Consider the following 21,362-nt stretch of genomic DNA (forward strand, 5'->3'; position numbering starts at 1 on the left):
AAGAATGTAAACTTTTTTTGTTTTTAATTAAAGTAGGCATCAATTATGAACAACTGCATTGGCTCAAAATGTAGGTTGACTTTTTTCAAAATTATCAATTATTGAATAGTCGTGGACCAATCGAGTACATTAGTTTCATCCTTTTCATAATAAAAACATTTTAGTCACTAAGAATTACACGAAAATTAAATATATTTACAATATAAATAACAAAATTAAATTTAAATTTTATTTACAATAAATTAATTATTAGATAATTTTTTTTATTATGTTTAAACAGTTCGTTTTAATGTAAAACATAGATGAATTTGAAAAAATCTAACAAACTAATTTTTATATTATTTTAATATTTAATATTTATAATTTGATATCGTCGAGTGCTTCAAGTCACTCGGGTAATATATGCTATACAGATATTTCCTGAATTTGTACACGTTTTTTAATTGTATTTGTTCCCATATCAGTCATTCCCACATTTGTCGGTGAATTTGGTACACTTGACGATGACACTGACAACGGTCCGGGTGGTACACTTGATGTACGTAAAGGTGGTTTTGGTTTGTCAGAATTTTTTATTTTGGTTTTCTTTGGTGGAGGTGGAGGATGTTCAGGTAATAATTGATTATTGTTTGCTTTATTTACTGTTGCGTAACATGGTGGAGGTTCATGTACTTTTATCACGTGTGCACCAATAACTGTGGTAGGGCTTTGAGGTTGCTGTTGTTGTTGTGATGTTTGATTATTTAACACTGGTCGTTGTTGCATTGGTATGTTCTCACAGCTAGCAGACATACTTAAATTATTTTCACGTTTTCGTCGATCACGTCCACGTTGATAATATATTCCAGCGAATATAAGCATGTTAAGTATAAGTAACAGACAACCTACACCAACCGTTACACCTAATGCTGCAGTGTAACTGTAATAATGACGAGTAGCAAGTCGTTCTAGCAGTTGGGCATCTTCATCATCGTCATTTTCTTCATCATTAGTATCATCGTCCGTTATTAAAGACGTATCATCATCGTCGTCGATAATTTCTAATTCATTTGTTGGGACACATTCAGTACTACCTCCTGCTCCACCTTTAATTCGACGTTGATCGGTTATTGACGCTGGATGTAGTGGGGGCGGCAGGCGTGTGAATGATTCTGGACGAACGGCACCTATGAACAAAACAATTTTGTTAGTAATAGTTTAAGAATTGCTTGGAAAATAGTTAGTAATAGTTTTAAAATAGCTTTTTTCCTAAAACCAGTGATTTTCTTTAAATTTATCCTATGATATCAATAAGGCAACATTCTCTCTCCTAAATTCCATAGCTCTTTACGAAGCCTATTCCCCTGTGAAGGTACTCGCCTATTCGATCGATAACAATAAGATAAAGTAAACAAAATACCAAATTAATGAAGTCAATGAAAAATTAATATAATTAATTAAATAATTAATAATTTCGTCCTTTTGGGACAAGTAAAGAATGTCTCAAATCTCATATTTGTTACCCTCGGCCTTGTAATTTACTATTTTTAGTGTTCAAAATGGGCTATTGTGATTTCGTTAACCTCAAGCTGATAAAAATATTAGTTGAAGCTGTTACTGGACACTGAGAGAAAAGGTTGCCTGCCAAAAAGATACCAGGGTTTCCAGTGATATAATCACGTATATTATGTGATATTATTTCCTAGGGAAAACTGAAAATTATATAATGAACAAAACGTTTAAGCTACAGTCAGTGGGGTGATCCTAGATACATTGGGGTGCGATCCCTGATAGTTTATGGTTTTCTACTATAAATCCCACATTTTTGCCATGGATTACAAGTTTTTATCGATAACTGTTTCGTATTTTAATTCTTCAAGAAATACGTAAACAGTACTTCAAAAAATACGTAATATAGTGCGATAAGAAGTGACTTTCTCTATTATTATATTTCAAAAAATGACTTAAAAAAAATATAATCCCTCAAACTACTGCTCCTTACTATTATTTAGAATTCAATATCTACTACTTACCTGCATAATAATGTTGTTCTCGTTCATGAAAATGATGGTGTCGCATACTGACGTCATCATCACCCGGTTGATGTAATTGTGGTATGAGATTTAACCAGACGGCCATTTTATGTCCACGGTAATGACTTTTCATTCGAGGTTTTAATGCTGTAAAATAAATATATAAAATAATTATTTTACAAAATTTATTGCTTCGTAATTATACATATGTTTTGATTTATTTATTTAGATTGAAAAATATATAATTATTTTTATTTTCATTTCAAGCATAGGGTTGACAAATTATTTTTGTAAATATTTATCGTTTCATAAATAGGATGGTATGTAAAGTGTTGGGGTATGGCGTTACAGCGTAAAGATGAACAGAGGAGAGAAAACCATATAGGGTATCATAAAAGGAGATCCTTTTGAAACTTACACGTCTGAATAGTTTGTGAACTGATTGTTTAACGAAAAAAGATCCAAACAAAACCTGTTATACCTGTTGTAGGGAGGGCATCTTATGGTTTCGGCTATGGTTTCGAACTAAAGTCAACTCATATTGCTAACTGATAAGAAAAAAAGACGTTTCTAATTTAGTTATTTTCTCTTAAAAAATTTAAACAACTAATAACTTTTGATAGAAACAGATTTCGAAAACCTTATACATTCGGCGAAAAAAGAAAGCAAAATGTATGTAAGTGCATATAAAAAGAAAAAATCCTTAAAATTACAGTGCTGGCTTTTGTACTTCATTGAACTTGACAAAAAAATTTCCCAATTAAAAAACTGCCTCTGTCTTTTAGTTGATATGAGCGTATTCAAAGTGTAATTGGTAGGTCTGTATGATGTCTCCAGCCATGTAGCACAATTATTACTGACAACTCTTTCCAGAAATACTTTGTTGAGTAAATATTCAGCGGGGACCATTATAAAGGATCATGTTATGCAGAGCATAAAATTCTGGTAATCCCTGAAAGTTAAATTTTATGTATATACGTATAACGAATGAAAACTTCTTCAGTAATCGTTTAAAATTTTGAGAATTTCTCGATTAAAACTATTAATAAATTAAAATTTTTGGTTTGAAAGTTATAGAAAATATAATTTACTATCGTTTACTTTATTTTAAGTTAACTAACAGGGATATGTTTTCGTTTAATTTTAAACTTAAGGAAAACGGTATGCATGTAAAATGCAGCAAATTCTATTGCCTACAACAATGCTTACTACGAATTATCTACATTTTTCTCAATATTGTAGGAAAATTTCTAAAATATTAAATATTACATCGATTCAAAAATTTCTAAGAGTTAATAGTACATAATCTGAAAAGTTTATGAAGTAATACAAAATATGATTAAAAAGGATTATATTTGTATAATAGCTTAATTATCAACAATAATATACTTAAAAAAGTTTAAAATCTGTTAGTTTGAATGTAGATTTAATCCTATTCCTAAGGCTAAGCCTTATTGGTATCTAACCGAGCGGGCTCCGTATAATCGAGGTAATAGAATCGAAAAAACTCTAGATCATATGAGAACTCTTCGCATTTAAATTGCACGTAATTGCAATTTCTTATTTCGACAAACTCTATTGATAGTTAATTTATAACTGCCGAGACTGTCTACTATGTATTGCTCATACATATTAGTTAATATATGGGATCGGCCAACCCGCTCGGCGAATGTTAAGGAGAACACGAATGTAAAGGCATCCTATAAAACAATAAATTTTTATTTACCACATACTCTATTTATTTTCAATTTCCATTAAATCATTCATAAATCAATTTTCCAAACTAAATGACTTTTTAATTTTCAAATTTAGTGAGTTTCAATCTTATTGTATCATTAAAAAAAGCTCTATTTCAGTCTCAAAGTATCGAACGAATTTTAAACTTACACATATTATTGAACTTATATTACATCTAGTGCACAATAAATTTTAAAATGAAAGTAAATTTTTTGTTTCGAAATTGAACTGATTTTTAATATAAATCTGAACAAATTATGTTAATGGCGTTCTTTGCAATTTGAAGATTGTTTGTTGTTTCTTCGATTCTTGTCGTTTTACCAGATATTAGTTGAAATTCTAATTCTTAATCCTGGCTAATATTCTAATACTTTTATTATTTTATTTGTTCTTGTATAATTTTAATCAATTCTCATTTTTCTGATGTTACAATCCAAAATGTATAAAAAAACAAGTCATATAGGTCATATATAAATTCATCTTAAAAAAATGAAAGAATTTCATAAAGTAAAATTGGATTTGAATCATTTATTTGACTTCTAGCAGATAGAAATATGATAAATTCATGTTATTCCCACAGAAAGAAAATTTTTTTTTGTAGATACATTTCATTTCTTATCATGTAACAAATAATGTCACAAAAATATGTCATATATTTGTGCAGGTATAATACACATTATCTCTGATGAAAGTAAACGATATATTCTCACGGGATGATATCAGACAGAATGATCCAAAAATATTTGGCCTCGTTCTGTAAATCAAAGTAGATTATGTCTATTTATTGAGATTGCTTACACATATAAAATATTTAGTGTTATTCCTGCTGTTAGTTTGTATGGTGAGTGAAAAATATTTTTATTTAGTAAAAAATATAGTTACTTGAGCCTTGAAAGCAAAGAGTCTTTGGTGGTTATCTGGATTAGGTAGGCAGCCGAAAATAGTACTTAGATAAAATAGTCACTGATTATGTGTAGAGAACGCCTATTCTCAGTTTCAATGGTCTGACATTAAAACGGCCAAAACGGTGGGTATAAATTAAAGTGTTTATTGAGACGAATTAAATTGAAGACGAATCCAGCGTTTTTTTTAATTATTTTTTTTAAACTGTACAATTCCAAAATAAAGTTAACTACACAGTAATTTCTTATTATTTTATTTTATTTTTTTAAATTTTGTTTGCAGCTGAGGCTTTATGTACTCATAAATAATTACAAAGTTTTAATATCCTAAATCTCTATTTAAAATTTTTATTTATATCGGTATCTATTATATCTATTTCTTTTAATCTGCACTTAACTAAATTATGTAATATTACTATCTTCTGTATTACAATTCTTATTTCGAATGGTAAAATAGTTTCTACTCACTGTAACTAAAAAAAAAACTATCGATCTGACAGACATAGTGCGAGCCTACTTTGTAGAGAATTTTATGAAATACAATTTCTATAATAACCTTCATTGACTTACTTTTGAAATTGTTACTGATCGAAACAAAAAAAAGACAAATTTTCATAGTTTTTACGAAGACCTCGAAACTTAATAAGATTTTGTTGGATAATTCCAGTTCCGGTTTTAGCACACAAAAATCTAGAATGTGACAATAAAATAGTCCATTTTTTTGCAACATGGATAGATATGATTTGAACAATAATATTTTTCTTAAAATATTTTGGATACGCTTGAATCATTAAAAAATTCTTTCACGTACAATTATAAGAAATAAACTAGACCAAATGATTTAAGAAAGGACTGCAATATGCCATTCAAAAAAAATTTATCTATACATATAAAATGCTTTGTCCTGAGTGACTGACGGATCATTGTACAGCCTAAACCGCTAATCGTAGAGACCTGAAACTTGGAGAGTGTGTTCTTTGCATGATGTAGGCATCCGATAAGAAAGGATTTTCAAAAGTTCTACTCCCATGTTAATAATTTTATAGACAAATATAGATCAACGTTTGCATGTTTGAAATGTTACTATGGTTTTTTTTAACTTTATGTGGTTTATATATATTTACAGAGAATTTTAATTATTATTCTCACAAGCGGTATGTAAGGAATCATTATTTATAAACTGAAAGTTTGAAAATTTATTCTATCGTTGTACGAAATATTTGAAACAATTTGAAGTTAGAAATATAAAACTTGATATATGAGCTCATGGTTTGAGACAAAAGTTTATTTTAGTTTTTTCATAAAAAATCGTTTTTTAAAATGGTCTTTGGGAATGAATGTTTATGTGAAACTGTGTAGTTTTGGTTGTGAAAAGGGGATGATAGTTTGTATGATTCGTCATTTTTGAATTACTTAACCGATTTTAAAAATTATTTCAACTATAATCAGTTACAATGCAGAGTTTGTTCGATTTTCAAAAAAGTTACAGTTCCCCATCCCAAAAATTAAAATCCATGAAATTGTGAAGAAAAGGGAGGGTATAGTGAGGGCTATAACGTGTTAGTTCTTGTTTTTAAAGGAGAAATTGCCCAGCAATGCGGGCGGGTATCTGCTAGTTTATACATATAATATAATTAAGTGTAATTTAGGATTCTGTTCTATCACCGGCGATATCATTCTTTTCGTTATGCTGGCTAATGAAGAAAAATAGACTTACGGTCTTAAATTTTACCGACTCTTTTAAATTTCAGATTTAAAATCTCAAATCTGCCACAATAAATCCAAGAGTAACAAAATTAAGTGTAATTTGAAATAGGCGAGCATGTTTTGAAACAGTTTTTATAGATTTTCTCCTAATGCTGAATTCTCCTAATATTTCAAATTGAGCCATTTTTAATAATTCTCCTAGTTTTAGTTTAAGAAACGGCCACGAGGATTTCCGTGCGAGTCAAACTAGTTATTTCGAATTTCTTTTTTTAGGACGTTGACATCGAATAAATTTTATTATCTAAAAACAATTGAAGTAGGAGAGGAGTGTATGCATCTCTATTATGTTGTGGTTATATTATGCAACACGTTCAGCTAAAGTCTGATGATGAAACAGTCAGTGGCAAACGATGTCGCTCGCTACTGTTTGAGTGTTGTGGTTTTATACTCTATGCATATACAGATATATGGAAACATTATTTTCTACTCTACTCTATTTTTTTTATCAAAGAGTATGAATGTACAGCGAGCAGCGCTCTCTGCTATTTGTTTACTGTGAAAAGTATGTGCCTGTACGTAGATAAAAGGTCTCTATAAAAAAAAACCATATCGGTTCTATTAGAGATTCAAGAATATACGAAACTACAAAATGAAACAGAAAAAAAAATTAATAAACGAAATGGGAAAAATTTTTCTTTTTTTCTTTCATTTAATTATGTGTTCTTAATGTTTACACTCTCTGCAACCACCATTACAGTCTCATCTATAGTTTCCTGGAGTCTGTCTCGAATTAAGTAATTATTCATCCCTGACTTAACATGCCTATGTCAAAATTGACCATTATTATAAGGAACAGTTATAAAGCTTGCAAATTTCACATTCTAAGCACAATGGGAATTTTTTTTAATTCATTGTAGGGATATTTTAGATGTTGACTACCCTAGTGTAATTTTCGGTTCAAAAGTTATTGTAATTGTATTATTTTATTGGAAATAAACTTTCCTTAAGTTACTGCAATTTAAATACTGAAAATTTGTCGGAAAACACTGGGAACTGGAAACAGAAATTTATATATTATTAGGTATATCCCTATTAAAGTCACCGATCATGAGTCCATAAAGATGCAAAATTCTTATGATTTTTTTCCATTTGAAAGACTGATAAAGATAAATTTAGTAAAACAAAAAATAAGTTTTTATTTGTGGCTCATACGTCAAATTTATATAAAAATCATGTATTCGAAGATTTTTTTTGTAGGTATAAGTTTGTAATTATCGAAACGGCTGTAATTGTTTTTATTTTTTATCTATTACAAATATGCAATCATTATTGTTAAAAAAAATTTTTTTAATTGTTTCTTTGGGCAGTAACTTACGTGTAGTATATGGCAAGTAAACGAAAACTTTAAAAACTCGATTTCCATAAATACGACACACGTGCTAAAAAATTAAGACTCATTTTTCTGTTACCAAACATACCTTCATCAATCCACTAGGTGACAGACAAAAGTAATCAATTTCGTTTTATTATCTATTCTTGGTCTATTATGGTAGAGTTTTTATTTGGTCTAATTGGGGAAGAAATTTATCAGCATTAACTATAAATATGGAAGTATTTTCCCGGGTGGCGAGGTGTAGGAAGTCAGAGTCTGTACGAGCATCTAACACTTATTCATAATCGTAATAGAAAAAATTTATCTATGAATTTGCTAAAATGTAACGATTTCTATTGAATTATTGATTCAGGAAAACAAGATCTCCTTTACCCTACCTACTGGTATTGTTGTGTACTGTTCAAATAGATGCTGTTATGTAGGTAGACATGTACCTACTCACAATTAACAATGTGTGCTGGATTATTATATATTATTAATCAAATCATTTCAGAAACTTCAAATCAGATGACTTACAGTCTATTTAACTCAATATTGGCTTGCAATTAATATATAATTTCGAGAAGATACCTTTGTATAGGCTACCTACAGAAGCATAATATTACTACGGATATGTCTCTTTAAACTAGATTGCAAATAAAAAATGATAGTCGTAACAATTTTTTCATGAAGTTATAACAAAATTCATAATCAAAGTTGAAAATAAGGTACGGATAATTTTAACCACAAGTCTAAACCTGCCGTGGCGCTCGTACTACCTTAATAATTAAATAATAAAAAACATTAAAATATCTAGAAGGCCTTGTATCAAAAATAATTGATTAATGTGAACTATAATCCTGTAAGTTTATTTTGGTGTTAACCATTTAATGCCACTGAAGAGAATTGTAAAGCAATTCAAACGGGTCTAGTAGCTAATTAATGGTTTTAAAGAATTTATCTAAATATTTTTATTGTGGGTCCTGATTCGGATATATTTTAACAAAATTTACAATGTAGTAGCTTATTTGAGCCAGAAATAATTCATCAAAAACTACATCAAGTATTTGAATATGAAAATATTACGTCAATTTACACAGGCATTTAAATAGAACGGAATGAAATATAACAACAGCAATACAAAAAAAAAAAACTTTAAATAGAAAAAAAGTTCTTTTTATAAAGTTCGTCATTTCCTTATTCGTTTATTATTTCCTATTTGGATCGGAGATTTACATTTATTGACCATACCATATAATACAAGTATAAAAGTTTCAATCATTTCCTGTTAATACGCTTCGATTATTACCCTCTATTCTGTTTTAAATTTCACACAACGCGAAAGAGAAGAGATCACAGACTATAAATTTTTATTTTAGTGTTTTTATTTACTCTGAAAGAACGAGTTATTGAAACATTGTGAACACTGGCTTACTTCTAACAGTACAGGATCCAAATTGAAAGCTGTAGAACAAATGTAGAAAAACCAGTTTAATAAAAGCAAGAATATCAATAATGAGAAATTGTTTGTACATTCACGGATCGAACCTAATGCCCTCGTTTGAAACTCAAATTGAAATGTTTAAACAATCAAGGTTAATAAACATTTTTTGGGGCTCATTTTAAGCCCCAAGTGCAATAATATTTGTACCTGTCGTCGGTTTTTTTATTTTATTATTATTTTTTTTTTTGCATTAAATAGAGAAACATGTAAAAGAGAAAACTGGAAACTAGAAAAAACCCGTTCAAGAGAGTCCCGTTCTTGGCCAAATTGATCATTTGGCTGGTTATTGTCTTCACTGAATGGGTATGTCTCTGAGATGAATTGCTCAGTGTGGGTATGATAAGTTGGCATATATTAATCTAAATACATTTACACTGTCACTGGTACAGTTATCTTCTTACTAGGATTTAAACTTTTTAATGAGAAATATACTAAGGCTAAATTTTTATTTGGAGAGCGCAAGCTGCGTATTAGTAGGGACTACGATTAGAGTAAAACACATTTTTCCTTCAACTTCTTCTATTTTGACTGCGTTTGTATAGTAGAAAGTTTTTTCTATTACTGATCAACTGCTATTATAAATAGAATTTTTTTCTTCATTCTAGTTGCTCATTTGATGTACCTTTCAGTGTATAAATATAAGAAGTAACATTAAAATCAAACGCCCAATTTCATTCCGTCTTTACACTTTATGTTTAGATACCTTGATTATTTTGAATAGTTTTTTCTCGTTTTGTGTTTTTATTGTTATCAACTAATTCTTTGAACACATATCCTTCTTAAGTAGATAAAAGTAATTTTAATGTTCCAATTAAATTTAATGCTTATTGTGTCAATTACCTGTTATGTAGTATTTGTTCATGCCTCACATATATGAAAAAAAATTATCAAAAAAATTCTGTTGAAATCATTGATAGATCGAATTTTAAATTGAAATTAAGTCAAAATATATATCTACTCATTTTTCGAAAATAAGTTTAACAAAAGCTAGAAGTTATTTTTGAATAACTTTGGCTATTCGCCATATATATTTGGACTCGTATGAATATCTAAGGTACTAAAATGGACGGTATTGCCATTAAATTTACTATTCAATCTGCGCTTCACAGACGACATTGCAACTAATAAAAAGCAACTACAAACATGCTAAATCATTTTTTTCAAATATTAGGTCCCACAATAAAATATTTAGTTAATTTAATAAAAAAAATTATTATTAATTAGCTAGACTGAATATCCACTTCAAAAACAAAGACTAGGGCGCTGTAGCCATCAATTCTATTGTCTATTCTATAGACGAAATAATTTTTTAAATTGATTAAGTAATGAATTAAAAAATGAATGAATATACTTTTAATAATTTTGAGTAAAGAACAAAATAATGAAAAAATCAAAAATACGAATTTTGTCAGGAAAATATAAATATTGGTATATGTGTATAAAAAAATATTCTAAGCAATTTTTTCTTATAATTTTTTTCGATATATCTAACCATCTCTGACACTAAGCAAAATAATAGGTTTATTTATCAATGTATAGTAGACTAGGTATAGCTTTCGTTTAAGTGTCTTAAAAATGTGACCTGTATTGCTGTACAAAATTTCAAATAGATATTCATATTAATAACGAAAATATGTGGGTGCCTTCATTTTAAATGCGACACACTGTACATACATATTCTTAGTCCAAATAAATGGAAAACATAAACCTTTCTAAATGTTATTACTATAACATTTACATGTGATTCACGTATTATATTATAATTATAACACTTAGAATGGTTAATTTGCATTTTTTGTGACGCAGAGGTACAAGCCTGCCGAAGTTACACAATATTAGGTACAGCCAGTACTTGGATGGGTTACACATATTTTTGTCGTGTGCCTACTTGAGGGTAAACCGGGTGTGTACTTGAATAAATTTATCGAAGCAATATTTACTCTTAGGTGGCTAAGAACCTACTGTTAAATTATATGTAGTTGGTACTATTTTAATAGTTTTAATGATTCGATTGTGGGAATTAAATACAATATTCTAGATAAAATAATTGAAGAAAAACAAATTTTTAATAATTTCGATTTAAGAGATAAACTAAATATTGGTTTGCATGTATTAGCTTTTATATCGCTAGCGTGTGCTCATTTCAGTACCCAAGTTTCTAATGTTAATTAATTTTTTTGTTTTGGATCCTAATAAATATTACTTTTAAATTGAAATACAAAAATACAAAAAATGACATAGACTTTATTCATGCTGATGCAATAAAGTTGGTATCCTTAGTATCATTATGCCATCATCAGAGCTTTTAAAGATGTTTCGCACATACAATCTCCATACAGCCACCAACAGTCAGCCAGCCAGCCAGCCAGCCAGTAATGATTTATATTATTCATTTGAATTTAAAATAGAAATATCTTCGTGTGCTGATTTGTAATTCAAATGTATATTACGTATACATATAAATATATAAAATCCATTAGATTTATATATACAGAAGAATACATCAAAGCGCTATAATTTCATAAAAGCATAATATTTCATACAAAATTGTAAAAATATTTTTTTATAATTGAAATTTATTTTGAAAATTGATAATCTGTGAAAAATATGTTGAACGTGATTATCAGAATAATTTTCAACTATTTTCAATATGTTTTCTGTTCTGACTTTCAATTCCTGAGTATATTTTACTCTCAAGTTTATTTTAAGTATCTAGAGAAAAGTATAAGATGACATTTATGACGTATCTGTTTTTTTTTTTATTATTTTTTTTTTTTACTCTATGAGTTGAATTAAAGGAGTCATGACGGATACAAACTTTGGAATCCATGTGTTTAAGAATTTAGCTTAGCAAATTATTATTATTAAATAATTATTAAATGTATATATTGACTGATTTTCGGAATCTGTTTTATTTTATAGATGGGACTAATATATGGATGGAAAAAATATTTTTATAAATAAAAAGTTAAATTTAGAAAAAAATGAAAAAATAAAAATTATTGTATAATTTCCTGTCAAGAAACTGAAGGCCGTTTGGACTGAATATTATATATAGAAGTCCCACAGTTATATCTCCCAACAGAAGCAGCAAGTACGTACTTTCGACCGTGGATAAAGAAAAAATATTTTTATAATTTGTCAACCTGTATTTTTTGTCAAGAATTTATGTGCTTTCATTTAAAAAAAATGAGTTTGTCCTGCAGTATGCCCCCCCCCCTATAGCTTTTAAAATCATGGTATTTAGAACTTTGAAAAAATTGACGACTGTAGTTATTGATAAAGATGATCATCAACAAAAATTATTTTGAACATTATACAGTCATTATAGGGGGAAGAGGGCAAAAACTTACAAACTGGATTTAAATATAGGTATGTTGTTCCAACATTGAGTTAGGTACTCAACTATTTATATTTAATACCTAAGTGCACTAAAGAACAGTTGCTGACCATTCAATCACGATCACCTAAAGAATTAATTACATAGCCACGCCAAGTCATCAGTCTAAAAATAAAGAAATAATTAAAAAGAGGGGTGCTCTAAGGTGCTCAAGAATACCAAGTGGGTTAGAACGAACAACCAAAAATATTATTTTCAAGTAGAAGAGTCGATTTTTGTTAACCTTCAAAGTCATTAACGAGTCATAAGAACTAGTTACTTCGGCCAAACAGCCAATCATTGCCAGCATTTAATATAATATTTACATTTAATCCGTTGTAAAAGCTGAATGAAAGAGAGACAAAATTAATTTAAAGAGCTAACAACTTTGAACCTACTAATACTTTCTTTTCAAGTATTGATTTGTTTTTCTACCTTTAAAATATACTCGGAGAATTATTGGCTTCATTTGTGTGAAATATATTTTTCGTGATTTTATTATATTATTTCAAATTTTCTGTAGTTTTAAAATTAATATTAAAGTTAGTAAAGTTTATTATAAAGTCAAACTGACGCATTGTACGGCATATAAAAGTAGGTAAATACAAGGAAATATATTCATATTTTCATTTTTCACCTTTGTGTATATATTATATAAAAATAAAATTCCATTGCGTCATATTTTGTTAATAAAATTTTTTTTATCTGAATGATATATCTAACGACTACGAATAGTATGGAGCAAAATTTTTCTATCAACATATTTGCAATTTTATTTTATTTCTTGAACATACTCAATAATTTAATATTGGAAAATCTTTTTCTATAATATATTCCAGCATACAATCACGCATACACACAGAATACAGAGTGTTTAAAAGTAGACTTATTATCGTAAATGACTAACTGGTTCACTTTCTCGTGAAGTTTAAAAACATTTAGCAAGGAGTAGGTATATTAATCATTTTTAACGTCTACAAAAATATTACAAAAAGCATTTTAGTTGTGATAAGATCAGTATTTTCATCGAGCAAAGATTATTTTGTGTTTGTCAAAGATATTGAAAAAAAATTACCTCGGAAAATGAAGCCGTTAGAAAAAGGAAAAATACCAGTAGAATTTCAATTTGACTAATATTATCGAGAATTTTTCAAAATTTAAAACGATGAAACAAACCTCAAATTTCTTCTATTTTCTAGAGCCTTTATTACTCCACTCCTCTTATGCGATATTATTGCGAAGCCCCATATGCGCTTGTTGTTATAATTTTTTTTTTTTTAATTATGTGAATATTTACCTGAGACCCGATTTCTTTTAAAATAAGGATAGTAAATTGAATGTCTGATCGAAATCGGATAAGCCATTTATGAGCTTATCGTAAAGAAAAATTTTGATTGAAATCAATTGTTTGTTGAAATCAGTTATTATAAGGACTAATGAGTTTAATTCTCGGAACACAAACTATGACGAACTTAAATGGCCTACCACCAATTTAGTGAAAAGGACGAACAAAATGTGTTTGCATTACCGGACGTTTTGGATTGTCGATTGTTTGGATTTTTGAGACTGTATTACAACACATGGTGAAGAATTGGTAAAGTTGAAAAAATATGTTAAAGCTTCGGCAAGAATGTTGATTTTAAATATCCTTGCTTCTATTTCAGATAATTTTGAGAGGGCATACGTACGATTGTAGTTATGTTCGTAGGCATCACGCAGAAGTCAAACTCCATGAGCCGTAAAATGTTGAAATAAAGTATTAAGGACTGTTAATTGAAATTAAGTAGTCTATACGCATGATTGTTGATTTTGATTCTGATGTTGTTGTACTTGACAAATTTTTAAATGCAAATTAATCATAAAAACTGTTAGTGTGTTTTTAAAAGTACGCATGGTCCTAGGTTTAACAATATAACAAAGATTTTTCGAAACATTCTGTTTCCTCTTTTAAGTAACATTCAAACATATAACTAGTTGTGCATTCTAAGAACGCAATACAGTTTATCTCGTTCAATGTTATATACATATAACACCCTGTACTTACTATCTACTATGCTTAAGATTATTTGATGGCTTTAACTTTATCATAGCTTTCATTATAAATTGGAATTTTATAAACCCTACGTTACTTTTTGTTGTTGTTATTGTTGTGGTATATAAAATAGAAAAATTGGTAATAATTCAAGATACCATTTCTTCTGAAAAAAAAAAAAACAGAAAAATTTTGGTGTGGTTTTAGAAACCATTCCTTAAACTTATCAGATCCTGCGACAGTGAAATAATAGTAAAGGAAAAGACGCGAATTACCGCCATTTTAATTGAAACTATTGTAAATTTTATGGATAATATTAAGGTGAATGGCGGATATCCTACGTATAGTTTTCCATAGGTTTCCATTACGTTTGCGCAAAAGTATATACTGGTAAATTCGGAAGACTTAATAACTATATCTAATCCTTATTTTACGCCAGTAAATTGAAAGTATCCTAGTAAAGTAATCCTTGTAAATTTATCTGAAACTTCTTATTTTCGCTGCGCATTATCTAGTACAACATTATAGATGTAGTTCTTTTCATAAAACGTTAAATAATCACATTATAGAACTTATGCATCCTTATTCTTACATCATCGAACATTTTTCCATTTTCAAATGTTTATTTTTGATCATTCTCAAATGTTTATATTATCAAAATGTAGATATATACTGTTCTGAAATGTTTTCTAATATTTTTGCGGTTTCTTTACTGCATAATGAATGGATTTTATTCACTTTGTGATGTGTTTTTATTCACTTTGTGATTTGTTTAGTGTTCGCCTTATTGCCTGAACATAAAGCTTTATAATCAGGGAAATAAAAAAATATTGTTAGAGCTCTCCCCTCATAGTCTGCATATTAATAAACTACATCTGCTATTTATAATTTTATCATTATATTCTAATAAAAAATAATTATAGTTTTATTATAGATACATTTTATTATCACTTTTATATAAATAAAAATGAAAAACACTAACCCGTACATGTATAAATAAATAATAATAAAAAAATAAAAACTGCATGCACATTTACAAAAATAATTTGTAGTTTTTAATTAACGTTTTATAAAATTTATTTTTGTTTCAATTTCAATATTATATTTAGATCGAAATGTTTTTATATTATATACATAACGTTTGTAGAATATTTAACCAGAAATTTCAACATGATGATTGTCTTCAACATGAAGAATAATTCTGTAAATGAACAGCATGTCCAAATCAAGATATTTTTTCACATACATGTATAAAAATGGAACACTGGAACAAAATTTTTCAATGTGTTCGAAATTTCAAATTCAAAGGATAAGGTGTAATATACTGGATACATTTTTTCTTGAATCACTCAACAGTTTCCCGACAGATATCGTTATCGATGAAATAACAACTAAAAAGATATGCAAGGATTGAATAATACTAGGGATTTCAATAAAACTTTATAAATACATTTTTTGATTAACAAAGTTTCCAAAAATCACAAAAAATTCATAGGTCACCAGGCTTTTTATTATTATTTTATCGTTAAAAGTTGGCTGCAAAAATTGTGAATAATATAGGTTATCCTTTTTAATTGGATATTTCTATATCAAAAAATCTAGACAGCGTGATAAAAGACTATCTAAAATATTTAGACAATCTTGTAGTTTATAATAATACCAAAAAAATAAGAGGTTACCGATGATATAAGAACAAAATTTTAACTTAATTATGAGTTAATCATTCGATGAACAGCGACGACTGTAGTAAGAGTATTGATGATTGAAGAGCGATATCTGTATTATCAAATTTATAAGCCTTACTTGCACACAATATATTATATCGTGTGCAAGCTTTTTTATAGTTGCGTGGTGTTGTAGCCAAAAATAACTCATTACTTGGCTACAAAGCATATATTTGTTTGCATATCAGTTTGCATTCCTTCGGTAATAATCTTCTAATTTTTAATTTTACTTAGAAAGCAGTCTGTATATTTTTTATAGATATAAAACTGCATATTACGGTCCGGGGGATGTACAGACAAAATTCGCGCGAGATGGTTGTGTCGAAGTATAGACTCCCAAAATTTAAATGAATACACGATGGCTTTTTCCCCAATAAAATATATACACCCACAAATTTTTTCCAAAAAAGCAAGTCTTGAAGGCAGATGTACGAAATTTAGTTATGTACGAAAGTGGCAAATAGGTCTATGACTACCTATGATGACTCCCTATCATGTCCGAAAAATCCTACCCGTAATTATTCCACTTTTGAGGATTTATGTCTCCCTCAGATTGGCATAACGAGATCGAGTTTTGGTAAAACGGCAACTAGACGTACCAATATTTCCCACGGATTTTTACCGTCTACTCCCGGACCATTATGTAATAGGTTACATTGAATGTGTAGAGAGTAGGTAGATGTACGTACCTATCATTTGGGGTGACATTTATATTGTGTTTAATTGTCAGAATAATAGTCGTTTTAAATGAATATTTTCTCAACAAACTGCATTGTAAAAATTGGTCTATAAATAGAACAAAAACGCAATAAATATTTTTTATAATTGCATACATAAAACACATACATATTTACTATTAAAGACGTTTCGAACGTCACACCCCAAATGTTTGTAGAAATTTTTAATAATTGATCAGGTAAAAACTCTCGAGAATAAAGTTTACAACAGCTTATATCCTGAAAACCTGTATGGCAGGCAAGGGCGAGTTATTTTAATTCGAAGTCACCATTGTTATAACTTTATTGTGTGTCATAAACTTTATTGTGTGTCTCTTTATCCAAGCCCGCATTGGTCATAGAGGAGGAAGCGAGACGGATATACGATTCTTCTATCTATCTCAGTTCCTCTAATAGTAATAAGATAGATAGAAAAAAAATGTTGTCTCTCTGTCCTACTCGTATTATTGGTTGACATTGGTTAGGTTGACGCTGTCTTGCTCGTTATTTAGTTACAGAAGCCTGAAGGACTTCTCTGAGTCACATTTGCCACCTGCCTGCTGTAGGATGGCCTACTATTTAAATAAAACATTATTTAATTGTGTATTAATTTTAATTAATAGAATATAAAATAACTGACAAAATAATGATAAATGAAGCCATTTCGACAATTCTCAATTAATTCCCAAGACACCTATTTTTTATTTCGACAACAACTTTAGGCATTTACGAACTTAATTAATTCACTTATACCATTTATCACTTAAAATTCTTTATCGATTTTATTTTTCTGAATCGTAACTCGTTTGTCATCACTTCTGTAAACTGTCCATCAATCGCTCGTCTATCGTACTCTGATCCACTCACCAACTAACCAACTATCGTACCACCCTTTAGCCTAACTCGGTTTCCGTGCTCACCCAGTACATTACTTAGATAACCTACTGAACTCCATACAATCAAAAGAAGTGAAAATAAACAATTGACTGAGTTAATTGTTGAAATACCATGTATATACAGTGTTGATTACACTGTCACATAACACATACATGCATGTCACACAATCATAACTGATATTCCCATATAAAACATACTATACTATTTCGCCCTCACGGATCAACAGTGATTTTTAAGAAAACATATTTCAAACAAAAGTTGTTTATTTTTTTATAAGGAACATTTTTTACATTTAAACTTTTGTTCTATGTCTATGTCTAACGATTAACAAGATGTGTCCTATATGCTAAAGATCCAATTGACCTATGTGGCCCATTTAGGAGCACGACCTCGCTTTTTACGTCCTAAGCAAGCCATTTACAAAATAAATCCTATCGCATTATTCGAATTATTACTGTTGGCTTTAATAATCGCATTTTATGTAGCTTTTACTATATAAGTACACAATCAGATGGCAATACTGTTGTTTGTATTCATAGAAACATTGCTATTATTTTCCACATAGATATCGAAAAAAAAAGCCATTATGTATATTTATTGTGTATAAGAGTTATATAGGTATGTGCAGGTACTTATGATATAGTTTATAGATGTACCTAACCACAACAATACTTGTGTGTGTGGTATAACAATATGAGTGGCTGTTATTTGTAATTAAATTTTATTAACATTCTTTTATGACAATAGGATTACATTGTTGTTATCGCTAGTTTAAAAAATACTGCAAATGCTTCCACAAAACTTTATTGTTATTAAATGTTTGAGAAAAATTTATTATTTTCATCCCGAAAAATTTTTATAATATTTGTAGAAAATTAAGTTTCTTACTATAATGCTTTAAGATTGGAGTACCTAGTAATTTTGATAAATAATGGGGCTCTGTGAGAGCTTCATTGATTCCTTTAGATTTACAAAAACCAAGTAAGTAATATTTTCTACCAGCAGAGTTTTACATTTTAAAGTGTTCAATTTTGGTAAAATCTTCTTTTCGTCTTTTTCGAAAATGGTAAAAATTCTGTGCTTATTAAATTAAAAGTCTTTGGTTTCTTTCTCAACACGGGTTTTATTCAAATACATGTACAGACTTGAATTAACTTTGTTCTTAAGTTTTCAAAATCTTTTTCGAGATCAACATATAAACCCCATTTAACCCTTAAATATTATCCATTAAAAAATGCAGACTTTTTCATCCAATTTCATGCCAAATTTTACTATTGCTGATTTTATCTAAAGGAAAATGCTGCCAACTCTATACTTATGGATTATTGTAAAGGATTTTAGCTTTTCCGAAAATATTCTATAAACAAAAGTAAGAGCTAGATGTGGGATGCGCTTTTAGTGTAAATGATAACAATTAAAATAATCACAGAAATCGATAGAGAATAAGTAAAACCAAACCAAAAACCAAATAAACCAAAAAGTATTCTTTCAAGTTTCTTTAAGGAAGCAACCTTGGAAACCTGCTTTTTTCTAAATTTGTGATTACAATTAACCTAGCTGAAATAGGTTTCAAGAATGTGGAGTCCTGGTACCGGAATTAAGCACAACAGTGATAGCTGGAGAAAAACTGATATCACAGTTTAAACGAAAGACCCAAAATTAGTGGGTTTCAAAAAAAAAAAATTCTAATAAGATCGGATCAAATTTGTCTGTGTTATAAAAAAATCGAATTTTGTAACTTTATGACGTCATTAGAATCAAAAAAAATTTTATTTTGCTCTATTATGTCCAAATTTTATCCAATTTTGATAAACGGAGAATGTATAATCCTACTAAATTTGGGTCATAATTTTCAAATTTGTGATCAAAATTAACCTAGCTCTATTAAGTTACAAGAATGTGGAGCCCTGGTATCGGAATATAGCACATCAGTGATAGCTAGCGAAAAACTGATAAATCAGTTGAAAATAATGACCTAAAATTAGTGGATTTCAAAAAAAATTCTAATAAGATCGAATCAAATTTGCCTGTTTTATCAAAAAAATCGAATTTTTGAACTTTATGACATCATTAGAATCCAAAAAAAAATTTATTTTGCTCTATCATATTCAAATTTTATCAAATTTTGATAAACCAGGAATGTAATCATACTAAATTTGGGTCATACTTTTCAAATTTTTGATCAAAGTTAACCTAGCTTTAATAGGTTCCAAGAATGTGGATCCCTTGTACCGGAAGTAAGCACAACAGTGATAGCTAGCGAAAAACTGACAACACAGTTGAAAAGAATGATCCAAAATTAGTGGGTTTCAATTGTTTATAATAAGATCGAATCAAATTTCCCTGTGTTATCAAAAAAATTGAATTTTTTTAAATTTATGACGTCATCAGAATCCAAAAAATTTAATTGTGCTCTATCACATCCAAATTTAATCCGATTTTGATAAACCAAGAATATATTATCCTACTATTCTTCTCAGGTATCATGAATGTGTATATTTTCTAGTTTTACACAAAATGGGCACCAAAGTTTGTCCTTATTTGTGCCCTCTTGGGCAAACAGTGACGCTCACAAAAAAGAATTACATATCTCTAACGGTTTACAAAATTACCTAAAGATCCAAGACTCAATTGAACTTTGTTGCTCATTTACGAACTTAAGCCCGATTTTTACGACCTAAGCACGCTATAAAAATTTCATCATGATCTCTCTTTTCGTTTTCGCGTTATCGTGTCGACGGACAGATGGATGGGCAAACGCACAGACGGGTGGACAATTGGAAATGAAATAATTAGGTGATTTTATGAACACTTATACCAATTTTGTTCGTATAATCAATGTTATTACAGACTTGGGAATAAAATTTGTATACTTTGGTATATATTTCAAAAATACAGGGTATAATAGTTAAGACAGTAATTCCAACTCATTAAATAGATCTTCCCTATCAATACATTTGCAGAGTTTTAAGTTCATAATGAATGTTTGTTAGTTAATTTTTAAAACTGGCAGATTACACATGATGTGTGTTGAAGGCGATCGGTTTGTGCTCCCTATGTCCCTGCGCCTTGCATGCCAAGATAAGATGGCCCTGATTATACCTCTTGGATTGTAGCCCCAGATAAGACGGCCCTGAGAATAATTTAAAAATTTCAAGTAAAGAATAAAATGTATGATTCACTTTTTCAATAATGAAAGTTAAAACAATTAAAATAATATATTTTATCTATCAAGATAAATACGTACTAAAAATTTCCTTCGTATATGTAAATATCAAAAAACATATTTCTTTTAAACAAAGTTTAAAAATTTAATATCGATACTTTGACACTTATATTAAAATGTCTACGTATGATACTTAAGGTTGATGGTGCAATAA

The 21,362-nt window shown here is 28.9% G+C and overlaps 1 protein-coding gene across 1 annotated transcript in view; it reads right to left on the minus strand.

Annotated features, from left to right (window-relative positions):
• Positions 1-405: 405 nt before the first annotated feature.
• LOC123292061 (neuroligin-4, X-linked-like) overlaps positions 406-21,362 on the minus strand; it is a 127,723-nt gene continuing 106,766 nt past the window's right edge. Inside the window, exons 5-6 of the mRNA XM_044872575.1 lie at positions 2,013-2,159; positions 406-1,166 (exon numbers count right to left, since the gene is read on the minus strand). Coding sequence (XP_044728510.1) covers positions 406-1,166; positions 2,013-2,159 — 908 coding nt within the window. The remainder of the gene's footprint in view (positions 1,167-2,012; positions 2,160-21,362) is intronic.

This window comes from Chrysoperla carnea, chromosome 1 (genome assembly GCF_905475395.1).
Source record: "Chrysoperla carnea chromosome 1, inChrCarn1.1, whole genome shotgun sequence".
NCBI lineage: Eukaryota > Metazoa > Arthropoda > Insecta > Neuroptera > Chrysopidae > Chrysoperla > Chrysoperla carnea.